Source organism: Eleutherodactylus coqui, chromosome 2, assembly GCF_035609145.1.
Source record: "Eleutherodactylus coqui strain aEleCoq1 chromosome 2, aEleCoq1.hap1, whole genome shotgun sequence".
NCBI lineage: Eukaryota > Metazoa > Chordata > Amphibia > Anura > Eleutherodactylidae > Eleutherodactylus > Eleutherodactylus coqui.
The window spans coordinates 229,723,635-229,737,098 of NC_089838.1; the positions used below are offsets into that span (position 1 = coordinate 229,723,635).

Sequence of the window (13,464 nt, forward strand, 5' to 3'; positions counted from 1 at the left end):
TAATGGCCTGTATCGTTCCTTTGTAGTACATCAAGTGGCTGAACGTGTGGAGTCTCTTGGGCAGTTTGTGATGAAAACGAGGAGGACACTGAAGGGCCATGGCAATAAAGTACTCTGCATGGACTGGTGTAAGGACAAGAGAAGGATTGTCAGCTCCTCTCAGGTAACTCAACCACAATCTTACATAAGAGGGGTGTGATACAGGGTCAAAATGTGGTGTTTTGTTCAACTTGCGATCAACAGTAATATGATTCATTTGTGTGACATGTGTGGGTTTGCCAGTTATGACAGATGTAGTTTCCAGTCTGTATTATATTGCTGAGCAACAAGTAATGTAAGACAACAAAGTACAGTAAAATATCAATATTTGCAAATGATAAATACTATGTAAGTAATTGACACAAGAGAGGAGAAAATGTGGTTGCAAATGGATCTGGATAAGTTGGGGGCCGAAAAGTGGCAAATGAGGTTTAACACTGATAAATGTAAGGTTCTGCACATGGACAGAGGAAATACATGGGACCATTACACACTAAATGGGAAACCACTGGGTAACACTGACATGGGAAAGGACTTGGGGGTTTTAGGTAACTATAAGGTTACCTGGAGCAACCAGTGTCAGGCAGCTGCTGCCAAGGCAAATAGGATCATGGGGGGCATCAAAAGAGGTCTAGGGGCACATGATGAGAACTTTGTTCTTCCTCTTTACAAGTCATTGGTCAGACCACATATGGAATATAGTGTATAGTTTTGGGCACTGGTACCTAAGAAGGACATGTCGGAGTTTGAGCAGGTACAAAGGCGGGCAACTAAAGTATTATATGGAATGGATGGACTACAATACCCGGAGAGGTTATCAAAATTGGGATTATTTAGTTTAGAAAAAAGACGGCTGAGAGGCGACCTAATAACAATGTATAAATATATCAGGGGACAATACAGAGATCTCTGCCATCACCTGTTTATTCCCAGGTCTGTGGCTGTAACAAGGGTGCACCCACTACGTCTAGTGGAAAGATGGTTTCTACATCGACACAGAAGGGGGTTCCTTACTGTAAGAGCAGTGAGACTATGGAACTCTCTGCCTGAGGACGTGGTGATGGCAAATTCAATAAAAGAGTACAAGAGGGGCCTGGATGCCTGTCTTGAGTGTTACAATATTACATGTTATAGTCACTGACTACTTTAGAAGGGGTTGTTGATCCGGGGATTATTGTGACTGCCAGATTGCAGTTGAGAATGAATTTTTTTCCCGTAAAATTGGCTACTAGCTCAGGGAACTTTTAGCCTTCCTTTGGACTAACATTGGGGGTGGGTGGTAACAGGCTGAGCTACAGGGACATTGGTCTTTTTTCAGCCTTACACACTATGTTAGAATGTTACTATAGTATTGTATTCAAGACTTATTTTATGATTTGGACTAAACTATCAGCGTATTGTATTATATTTTATATTATGTTTAACTTACAGTGTGGTTTTATGTAATGCATTTGTAAAGCATGTATCCTGTTATTAATATGTCTTAAAGCACTATGAATTGTTAAAACTAATGCTGTGCTGGATAATTCAGGGGTTATCTCATCACATAAAACCTTCTTAAATAAGGAATCAACATGGCAGCCAGCTGATCACTGCACCTTCTACCTACCTATTCTTATAATTCTCTTCTACCTACCTATTCTTATAATTATCTATCTGTTTTTTTGTTACATAGGATGGAAAAGTAATTGTGTGGGACGCTTTTACTACAAACAAGGTACCTCACATCTGCAACAACCTGTACATATCACCCTGTATAAAACATATTTTATTACAAAGTAATAAGGGTAATAAATAATGTAATATGTCTACTTGTCAATATGCATACAGAGCATGTGTAAGAAAGTGTGAATTTCATATCGGCTCTTAAACAGCTAATTCTAAAGTGGCAACTTTGGGTGTAATTAGAAAACACTGGGCCTCCACCCCCCTAAGCAAGAATGTTTACTAGCCACATGTACAAGTTTGGTTAGGAACAGACTTTCCTGCTAAGTCATGCTAAAAAAAACAAGGCCACTAAGGCTGCCTGTCCACAGGCATTTTGCCTGTCCATGGCGCTCGTGTCCGGCAAATCGCAGCATGCTGCGAATTGCCTATCAGTCAGATAGGCTGACCGCAGAGATCCGTATGCAGGCTCCTGCTCCCGGGCGGTGGCTCCTGCAACGCCCGTGGTGTGTCCATACCTACACAGACCTGAACTATATCACATGCAGTGATATAAGGTGCAAATTTTATCACCATTCATATTGCCTCTACAGTGTTACTGAATTAACCCACCATACCAAGACTAGCATTACCAATAACACCACTATAAAAAGGGCCAAATAATCCTGCCACACCATGGTCACATAATTATACCACATAGAGAGTAATACTACCATAGTCATACAAAAAAACGCACTATACAGAGGTCAGTAATACCAATCATAACACTATATGAGAAGCAAATAATACCCCCAGACCGTGACCCCATAATACCAATATTACTGAAAAATCTTCATCAGGCTATTAAAAGGTGTATCTGCATTAAAGTAGTGGGTACTAGAGTCACTGGCGTGATAGATTAGGGAGAATATACGCAAAGATCGGGACACAAATGGAAGTACCTTTTGGTACTGACTAGAGATGAGCAAGTATACTTGCTAAAGGCAATTGCTCGAGCGAGCATTGCCTTTAGCGAGTACCTGCCCGCTCGAGACTAAAGGTTCGGGTGCCGGCGCGGGGGAGCGGTGAGTAGCGGCAGTCAGCAGGAGGTAGCGGGGGGAGAGAGGGAGAGAGAGATCTCCCCTCCGTTTCACCCCGCTCTCCCCCGCAGCTTCCTGCCCGCCGCGGCACCCGAACCTTTAGTCTCAAGCGGGCAGGTACTCGCTCATCTCTAGTACTGACCATTCTAACACTCCTCATGGCACAGTCCACTGTAATGAAATAAACACACCAAAAACATCTTCATAAAAACATTATTATAAAATTGGATTGAACTTTTAGGGGAAAAAAAAGCATTGATATTAAATGATAAAATGGCAAATAGTTGTAATGATGAAATAAATAGCAGCGAAATATCAGGAAAAACAATGATCAAGGGCTTATTCAGACGTGCATATATCAGCCGGGTTTTCACGCCTAGCCAATATACACTGTCCCTCCAATTCACCATCTCTCTGCTTCTCTCCTCCCCTCCGAGCAATTTGCAATGGGAGTGGGCGGGACGGGATGGAGCTAAGCTCCTGTCCCCTCTCATTACGGACGCAGGAGTGGAGGAGAGAGGCAGAGAGCCCGGTGAGTGCGAGGGAAGGAGGGGACTGCTTGGATGGAAGCGTTTATCGGCCGGCCGCGAAAATGCCAGCCGATATACGCTTGTGGGAATAAGCCCTAAAAGTGATTCTGAACTTGAGTGAGGACAGGTTTAATTGTGTCTATTACTGAAGAAACACTATACAAAGATCAATATTACCAATAATAACACTGTATGAGGGCCAACGAATACCCCAAACTGTGGCTACATAATACCACCATAATGTTACTGAAAAAACACTATACAAAGACCAATATTACCACCATACAGTGACCATATAAGAGTTCTACACACATGCTCTGAAGTCAGTATAAGTGACTACAATACCGTTATCTCAAGTGACTCTTAGGTGATATCCCCTCTGACTGGAGTTGTTCACTTTTCGCATCTTTTCCATCTAGCCCAGACTGCCACAATGATTTCTCCCAGCTTCAGTTTGTCTCTGCAGAATTTGACACACAACACCCTCTTCCAGCACCCTCCCTACCTTTTCCACACCTCTATATAACCTACCAAGCTATAGTGCTCCAGATAGTAAAATGCCACCCATAGTTACCCATAGAGTTAATAGTATCCCTTATTTGTGCCTCCTGTAGGCTCCACACAGTAATAATACCCCCTGTATGTCCACATTAAGTAATATTGACCCCCTATATCACCATTTTAGTAATAATGCCCCCTGTATGCTTCCATTTAGAAAAAATGCCTCTTGTATGCTCTAATTTAGTTATAATGCACTCTGTATGCTGTTTATTTAAAAAATCAACCTATACCCACCTCTTTTGATCCCTCTGCTACTCCGGTTTCACGTTCCTTCCCGGCATGTCTAAGCACATGACTGTTGCAGCCAGTTCCTGGCCCCATCCTTGGTATGAACACTGAGGCTATCTGATAGACATGTGATAGACTGCAGAGAAGGAAGGGGAGACTGGAGTGACAGGGAAAGTGAGTAAGGTGGCTATCACTGCTGACGGTATCAGACTGTGTAGGGGCACACGGCTTTAACAAAGAGAATGGTAACGCCCAGATGTCAATTTATTTATACATTTATCTTTACTCTGAGGAGTAACATAGGAACAGCACAATGTAAATATATAAGAAAAGATGTTTAAGCTTCGTTACTTCATGACAAAAACATGCATTTACTTATACACAAGGGTGTAGCTATAGGGGATGCAGGGGATGTGGTTACACCCGGGCCCAGGAGCCTTAGGGGGCCCATAAGTCAACTTTTCTCCATTTAAGGAGCGCAGTACTATGAATAAAGCATTATAGTTGGGGCCCTCTTACAGATTTAGCATGGGGGCCCAGGAGCGTAAAGTTACACCTCAGTTTATTAAGAGATGGCAAATCCTCTTTAATCCCTTCAACCTGGTTCCATCGGGCTCAGGGCAGGATACAATGTAAGGGCGCATCCATGCCTATAATATGAATCAGGTGTACCAGTCAGGGTTGTTCTTTGGTTACTCTCCTTCCTCCAGTGTAATTTGTAGCTGCTTATTGTCATCTTTTCTACCGCATCATATTCTGAACATATTACATTATCATAACTAGTTGAGTTTTTTTCCTCTTCTTCTTCCTGATTGGCAGACTTTTTGCACTGGATAAAGTGCAGTTTTTCATAAGAATGCTTGGGTGCAGTGAAAGAAGGGGAAGCTCCAGAGCCCCAATGCAAAATCTGTAACAGAGACACCCCATTTAAGATGCTGGTATCTTTTAATGTGGCAGATGGCCTTAAAGCTCAAGAGCCTCGTTCCATCTGCTACCTCTGCCCCCCACTGTTGCTGTGTTTGGTGCTACAACATAGATTGCATAACAATAAAGACTTATAATAATAGAACATGATAATGTGAAAGTTTCTAAAGTACTTTCTAAGCTTTTGAGTTTCACTATTGTGACCTATTGGAAAGGGAAGGGAGTCATTTTTTAAAAAACAGGAACAGTCATCTGAGTTTTTATGAAGAGCTAATGTTGTTTTTCTGTTTTCTAGGAGCACGCAGTCACCATGCCATGCACTTGGGTTATGGCATGTGCGTATGCTCCTTCTGGTTGCGCCATAGCTTGTGGGTAAGCACATTTAGTGCTACTGAAAATATTGAGAATAATGAATGCTACTGAGAATATGTCAAAATCATTTAGCTATTACAGTATGTAACTTAAAGGGGTATTCCTTCTCAGACATTTATGGTATATCCATAAATATCTGATAGATGCGAGTCACACCTCTGGGATCAGACCTTTGTTTACAATAGAGCCCACCAATGCCATTCCGGCTCCCTACCACTGCCTGAGGTGGCCAGAACTATGGAAACATCCCTACTGACTGTACTACATTACCTCCATTGAAATGAATGGGTGTTGCATAAATAGCATAGCACAACCAGCTTTGCTGTGTACACGTCTCAGAAGTTGCAGAAACAGTGGAGCTCATTGTGTTCCCTGTTTCTGCACCTCCCATTAACTTCTATAGGAGTTACAGAAACAGTGTAGAACAGCCAGTTCAGCTGTTTTCGTATTCCTGGCCTAGTGGCCGCTGCATTCAGACAAGTATTACCATCTCCGCTGTGATTATTTGAGATGTCAATATGCCTTTAAGCAAGATATGAATAGCTTTTTGCTTAACTTAAGAAGTATATTGAAACCTCTCCAAAAGACCACCTCTCTGAGAAGACCACCCCCTTACCAGATTTCCTCTGCAAGATTTCAGCTCTACTATATATTAAGCATATTGAACATCTTCTTTGGGAAGACCCCACCACCATCACCAGGAAACCACATTTCAATGCAATTTTGGGTGGTGACCTCCAAGAGGTTTCACTGTAGATGGTGTGTTCTACAAATAACAAAGTGACAGTTTTGCAATTAGTTTTTGAGACATTTATTCAATGGTGTCAAACAATATGGCTGCACTTCCTGTTGGCACTTTTGGAAAAATGTCCGTCTTAGATAAACAGAATAAGATTATGTGTTTTGTAAGTCATAAAATAACAATCAAACCTTGGCTATCACCGTAACTCCTGATATATTACTGTAAGACAATTCTTAGCGTTAGTGCAGAATTGGGCTTTAGGTTGTATGTGTATTAACTTCTGTGTTTGGATGGTTTCAGGGGTTTGGACAATAAGTGCTCTGTGTATCCTCTGACATTTGATAAGAATGAAAATATGGCTGCTAAGAAGAAGTCAGTGGCAATGCACACCAACTACTTGTCTGCCTGTAGCTTCACTAACTCAGACATGCAGGTAAGTCATATTGTATGGGGCATACAGGAAACTCAAAACGGCTCTCATTTTCTAATTCCAAAGTCCTTCATCACAATTAGACAGGTAATAAAAGGGCGAGTTTATATAAAGAGTTTGACTGCCTGCAACCACCATTTTGGGGCCTCACTGCACATACATGTACACAGCTGGCATTGAACTCGGTAGTAGCAGATATAGTCAGAAGTTTGTCATTTCTCTCTATGACTTGCAGTTCAGTGCTTGGTCCCCTCTCATCCCTGGCTCCATAGCAGTGACCTCTATGCCACATATGCCACACATCCTGTATACTCAATTTTGCAGAATTTTGACATGTTAATATCAGTATTCAAGACTGAATGAGGGCGGCACTGCTGGTCACCATTTTTTTGCAAATGAAAACCCAAACACCTGGAACACACACGTGTTGTGCCCATCCGCAATCTTGAGTCCTTTTATTGACCAATGTATATACAGATCAAGCTTTGTGTGCCAAGGAATGTGAGATGCAGATGACGGCTGTTTCACATCTTAATTACACTCCATCCTATATAGTGATGTAACCTTGCTTAAATCTACATATCCTTTCACATCACATATTACACATGTGTGAAGTGTGGATAAAGCCTTGTGACTATGTTGTATGGACAACATGGCCACCAATGCAATAGGTAGGGTCCCATGCTGCATAAGTTGCATGAACATGAAATCCCACCCATCCACAGCATCCAATAGTTGGCAGATTTTGCCGGTAACAGGGTAGTATTACCAACCAAATCTTCCAGTCTTCGGCCCCGACGAGTGAACCAACTGCATGCTAGCACCTGGAAAGAAAAGTCTTCAGGACATACAGAAGTAGGGATCTGAGGAGTAAATGCACAGTTGCAAGGAAAAATGGGTTTTATTTACAGATGAGCGAGCACCCAAATGCTCGGGTTATTCGAGTCGAGCTTTTCGTAAAATTCGAGAGCTATCTCTCTTTCTCTCTGCGTCACGGCGGGGAGGGGCCAAAACAGGCACATCACAGTGGGGAGGAGCCAAAAACTGGGGTGTAGTCGAACACGGCTTGATGCTCGTTCGAGTAACGAGCACCATCGAGTACGCTAATACTCGAACGAGCATCAAGCTCGGCAGAGTATGTTCGCTCAATTCTAGTTTTATTGTTTCTACATGATAGAAAAGTGTTTTTACAAGATTAATTAAAGGAGTTGTACTAAAATTGCAAGTTCTTCCCTATCGACATGATAGAGGATAACTTGCTGATCGGTGGTGTTCTCACTGCTGAGACCCCTGCCAATCTGCAGAAGGGTACACCTGTGTCTCGCCCTGTCACCACGGGTGTCACTTCTCCCCTCCCAGTGATTAGCGCACGGACCAAGCATGCATGGTCAGCGCTCCATTCTATTCAATGGGCCTGATTGAAACACCCGAGTGAGTACTGCTCAGGTTTTTCAGCAGTCACATTGATAGTGAATGGACGCTAGTGTGCTTGCATGGCCTTCATTCCGCCTCCTCCATACTGCTGGGGGTGCAGATGAGATACAACCAGAGAAATGGTGGACTTTATATATAAGAAAAATGTAAGCGCTTCCTGAGCATCTATTGCTTGTGGCTGAAGTTTATGCTAGGATCTGGGCACATTTAGTGCTATAAATGCCATATGTATGTATCTGTCTGAGCAATGCTATGCTGCTTCATGCCTTCAGATTCTGACAGCCAGTGGAGATGGGACCTGTGCTCTCTGGGACGTGGAGAGTGGGCAGCTTCTGCAGAGTTTTCATGGCCACGGGGCCGATGTGTTGTGTCTGGATCTGGCACCATCTGAAACAGGAAATACCTTTGTGTCTGGGGTAAGTGGCCAACTGTTGAGAACACAGTGTTATCAGGATTAGTATTTCATTCTCCCTGGGAATGTTGTGACAGGTCTGCTGGAAAACAGAGAAACCTATTCTTTCTTCTTATAAGGAAGCCAGTGATCCTGGGACATATGTGAAAAATGGGGATCAATGAGGGAAGAGTGCAGAAGCTTTGCTAATTGACCATAGTGGTGGCCTAGGGGGCACTAGAAGGAATAATGTACATAACGAGACAGTGAACCTTCTCTATGTGTCATACAGTTCTGTATATTCCAGCACATGCAGTCGTTAACTTACCGCTTCACATCTGGAAATGCCAGCAGTCTCTTAATTAATACAGTACTTTATAAGAGTTCTTGGAAAATGTTCCTTATGATATATCTACCGGTATCACATATAGAAGGGGTTAATGAGGCTGGACAGGATTAGGATTAGCTGGCTGAAAACACAAAGATAGTAAATGTCAAAAAGTGAACAATACCACCAAACCCGTAAAACTGTGTTGTAACAGTATCACTGATTTCTTTGTGGGGTGTCCTGTTAAAAATCCATAGACTTTTGATTTGTGTTGGCAAATCACATTGATTTTGGAATATGCAGACAATGCAGTGTAGATTAGGGCTGACCTTCTACTATCAGGGTCATGAAGGAAGGGGGGGGGGGGGGGGACAGGTTGAATTTTTACCTGTTCAATCCTATTGTTTCTTACCTACTGTACTTGATATATGTGATACCAGTGAAGCTTAGCATCTCTGCCTCTAGTGAAATACGCTGTTACTGAGTGACTGTAATCTAGTGTCTATTTCCAACTTCAGACTAAAGGCCTATTTACCTGGTCTAATTATTATATGGTCCGTCTATACATTCAGCAGATAATTGACAAACTGGATATCTTTTGATTTCTCTCCCTGCATAGGGCTGTGACAAGAAAGCAATGGTATGGGACATGCGGACTGGCCAGTGTATTCAGTCATTTGAAACTCATGAATCTGATATCAACAGTGTCCGGTCAGTATGAAATGCTTCTATACAGCACACCATTTAATCTGTGCAAGGCTATATACAAGTTATACAATACATATACTCAGGCCATTATCAGGGACACGTTTATAATCAATGAGTTCATTTCCTGGCAGAGTGGAAGGAATGCAACAGTCTGTTAATAGAGAATGATCCATTTCCATGCAGGAAATGCTGCTTTATACGTGAAGTGTGCAGCACAGTTTAACCCTCGTCTGCTACTAGTTGCAAAGTGCAGGCCTGCAATGAAGAAGGCTGGGATCAAATAGACCCCATGGTATCACACAAGGGTCAAATAGGGTATATACAGTATCTATAATATTTACAGTACTGTGCAAAGGTTCTAGGCACGCGTGTAAAAAAGGCTGCAAAGTAAGAATGATCTCAAAAATAGAAGTGTTATTAGTTTATTTTTGTTAATTAACAAAATGCAAAGTGAATGAACAAAAGAGAAATCTAAATCTAATCAACATTCGGCGTGACCACCCTTTACCTCAAAATAGCATCAATTCTTCTATGTACACTTGCACACTGTTTTTGAAGGAACTCGGCAGGGAGGTTGTTCCAAACATCCTGGAGAACTAACCACAGATCTTCTATAGATGTAGCTTGTTCAAACACTTTTGTCTCTTCATGTAATCCCAGACAGACTCGAAGATGTTGAGATCAGAGCTCCTCTGGGGTCATATGATCCTCCCCTGTTCTTCTTAACCCTGATGATAGTTGTTAATTATATTGGCTGTATATTTGCGGTTGTTGTCCTGCTGCAGAATAAACTTGGGGCCAATCAGATTCCTCCCTGATATTGCATGATTTGTAAATACATGCCTGTATTTCTCAGCATTGAGGACACCATTAATCCTGACCAAATCTCCACATCATTTGCTGAAATGCAGCCCCACACTTACAAGGAAGCTCCACCATGCTTTACTGCTGCCTGCAGACACTCATTATTGTACCGCTCTTCACCATGCTTCACTGCTGCCTGCAGACACTCATTATCGTACCGCTCTCTACCATGCTTCACTGCTGCCTGCAGACACTCATTATCGTACCGCTCTCTACCATGCTTCACTGCTGCCTGCAGACACTCATTATTGTACCGCTCTCTACCATGCTTCACTGCTGCCTGCAGACACTCATTATTGTACCGTTCTCTACCATGCTTCACTGCTGCCTGCAGACACTCATTATTGTACCGCTCTCCACCATGCTTTACTGCTGCTTGCAGACACTCATTATTGTACTGCTCTCCACCATGCTTTACTGCTGCCTGCAGACACTCATTATTGTACCGCTCTCCACCATGCTTCACTGCTACCTGCAGACACTCATTATTGTACCACTCTCAACCATGCTTCACTGCTGCCTGCAGAGACTCATTATTGTACCGCTCTTCACCATGCTTTACTGCTGCCTGCAGACACTCATTATTGTACCGCCGTATAGCCCTTCGGTGAACAAACTGCCTTCTGTTACAGCCAAATATTTCACATTTTGACTGATCAGGCCAGAATACCTGCTGTCATTTTTCTGTACTCCAGTTTCTGTTTTTGTGCATAGTTGTGTCACTTGGTCTTGTTTCTACATCAAATGAATGGCTTTTTGACTGCAATCTTTCCATGAAGCCCTCTTCTGGCCAGACTTCTCAGAACAGTTCTTAGCTGATGGCATCTGGAAATCTTTTGATTTTGAAGGGAAGTAAGCATGATGTGTCTTTCACCTTCTGCACTAAGTTTCCTTGGCTGACCACTGCATCTATAGTCCTCCACATTGCCCATTTCTTTGTGCATCAAAAGAGCTTGAACAGCATCTTGAAACCCTAGTCGTCTTTAAAATCTTTGCGTGGGAGACACCTTGCTGATGCAGTACCTTGTATCTTGTTGCTGCGCTCAGTCTAACCATGGTGTATGACCTGTGACATGAAACTGTCTTCCGCAACCTCACCTTTGAAGCAGTTTGGCTGTTCCTCACACATTTGTAAGCCTCCTACACAGCTGTTTCTGTTTCAGTTGATGACTGTATTTCAACGTAAATATGAAAATGATATAATTATGACCTGTGTGGTATAATTGGTTAATCATACACCTGACTATAATCCTACAAAATTCCTGACTTTGTGCAAGTGTACCTAGAAGAATTGATGTTGTTTTGAAGACAAAGAGTGGTGACGCCAAGTATTGATTTGATTTAGATTTCTCTTTTGTTCATTCACTTTGCATTTTATTGATTGACAAGAGTAAACTATTAACACTTCTGTTATTGAAAGCGTTCTTACTTTGCAGCGCTTTTTCCACACCTGCCTAAAACTTTTGTACTGTACTATTTTCCGTTTGACTTTATTTTCCATTGCCAGTAATGTTAAAAAAAACTGAAACGTTGCAATCCATTTTTTTTAAACTTGAAAAAAACGGAATGGTGATGGAAAATTGATAGATGTATTGAAACTGAAGGTCTTCACATTCATTGTATGGCTATGGGCACAGTAACTAAAGCGCTTTCTATCAGTTTAGCTGCTCCCATGACAAAACAGCTAGATGGAAAAACACTACCTTGAACTGGCCCTTCATTCATTCATTCATTCATTCATGCTAATTCAGTGCTTTTATGCATTGTGAATAATAGTCCCAGTGTTGCATTTACAGTATGCTGTATACTTATATATATTTTTTAACAGCTTTAGGTTTTCCAAGCACTCACTACAACTTTTTGTTTTAGGTATTACCCCAGTGGAGATGCATTTGCCTCTGGTTCGGATGACGCAACGGTAATTGTTATGAGAGTGTAGGATGTTGGAAGTAATATGATAGTGTAGGATGATGAGCGTAATGTGGCTTTGATGTGCCGCTCCTCCTTGTGCTTTTCTCGCATTACTCACGCATAAGCTGATTTTATTGGCAACCTCAGCTAGTGTTCAGCCTCAGACAAATATTTATGCAAGATTATGTGTGCAGTGCTCGAAAATCTGCTTAGGTTGGACCCTTCTTCTCGCTCTTTATATATTACTGTGTGGTTCCCTCCTCCGCAGCAGGCACTCACACGGATGCTTGCAGCTGGATTCTGGTTTATACACATATGTGTTCTGGACATTCTAATACAAATAGAAGATGGCATTTCCTGCTGTGATAAATACTCTGAAATGCATGATCACAGCCTATATATTGCCTTATGGCCTCCTTCTCACACCCTATTATTTTCAACGCTTTTTTCCTTTTGTAAAAAAAAAAAAAATCACCAGAGATTTCAATTTTTATAGCTTTTTTTAAGCATTTCTGGTGGCAATTTTTTTTGTTACAATCATAACATGCAACTTTCTGCCATGTTTCAAGTCCTACAGAGATGCCTCTTGGAAAAATGCAAAAAAAGTCATACCCAGAACATGCTGTGTTTTGAAAAAAAAATCAAAAAACACTATTGGCCCTCTAAAGAGCCAAATAAGGGTACTTTCACATCTGCACTCGAAGGTTCCGGTTTCTTGCTTCGTTCGGGAAGCAGGAAAGGCAAATCCCCTGACCAAACTGCTCTGTCTCATGATGGAACCGAACAGTGCCAAAGTGACCCCATCGACTATAATGGGGTCCATTCAGTTTTCGCTCAGCTGCCTGGAATTTTACCAGAAGAAAAAGCACTGCATGAAGGACAGATCATCAAAAGTAGATTGGCAGGGTTCCCTTATTTGGGATCAGCTGTTCGCCAGGCTGGCTCGCTTATGCACTGAACTGATTTCTGCACAAAACAAACAGCTCCGTTCCTATAGCAGTGGCCAGGCTTCGTATTACAGTCTAGGTTCCCATTGAAATGAATGGGAACTTAGCCTGCAATACCAAGCCTGGCCACTGCTATACGAACAGAGCTGTCTGCTTCCTGCAAGAATCGGCACAGTGCACAAGTATGCAGGCTTTGTGAACAGCTGATTGGCAGGGGTTCGGAGCAACGGACCGCCACCAATCTACTACTGTTGACTTATTCTGAGGATAGTCCATCAATAGTTTACAACTAGACAATCCCTTTAATATAC

The 13,464-nt window shown here is 42.2% G+C and overlaps 1 protein-coding gene across 1 annotated transcript in view; it reads left to right on the forward strand.

The window, feature by feature from the left end:
* The window catches only part of GNB5 (G protein subunit beta 5), a 39,444-nt gene that overhangs the window by 14,772 nt on the left and 11,208 nt on the right, over window positions 1–13,464 (forward strand). Inside the window, exons 3-9 of the mRNA XM_066592590.1 lie at window positions 27–163; window positions 1,715–1,756; window positions 5,322–5,398; window positions 6,441–6,573; window positions 8,277–8,420; window positions 9,343–9,434; window positions 12,165–12,213. Coding sequence (XP_066448687.1) covers window positions 27–163; window positions 1,715–1,756; window positions 5,322–5,398; window positions 6,441–6,573; window positions 8,277–8,420; window positions 9,343–9,434; window positions 12,165–12,213 — 674 coding nt within the window. The remainder of the gene's footprint in view (window positions 1–26; window positions 164–1,714; window positions 1,757–5,321; window positions 5,399–6,440; window positions 6,574–8,276; window positions 8,421–9,342; window positions 9,435–12,164; window positions 12,214–13,464) is intronic.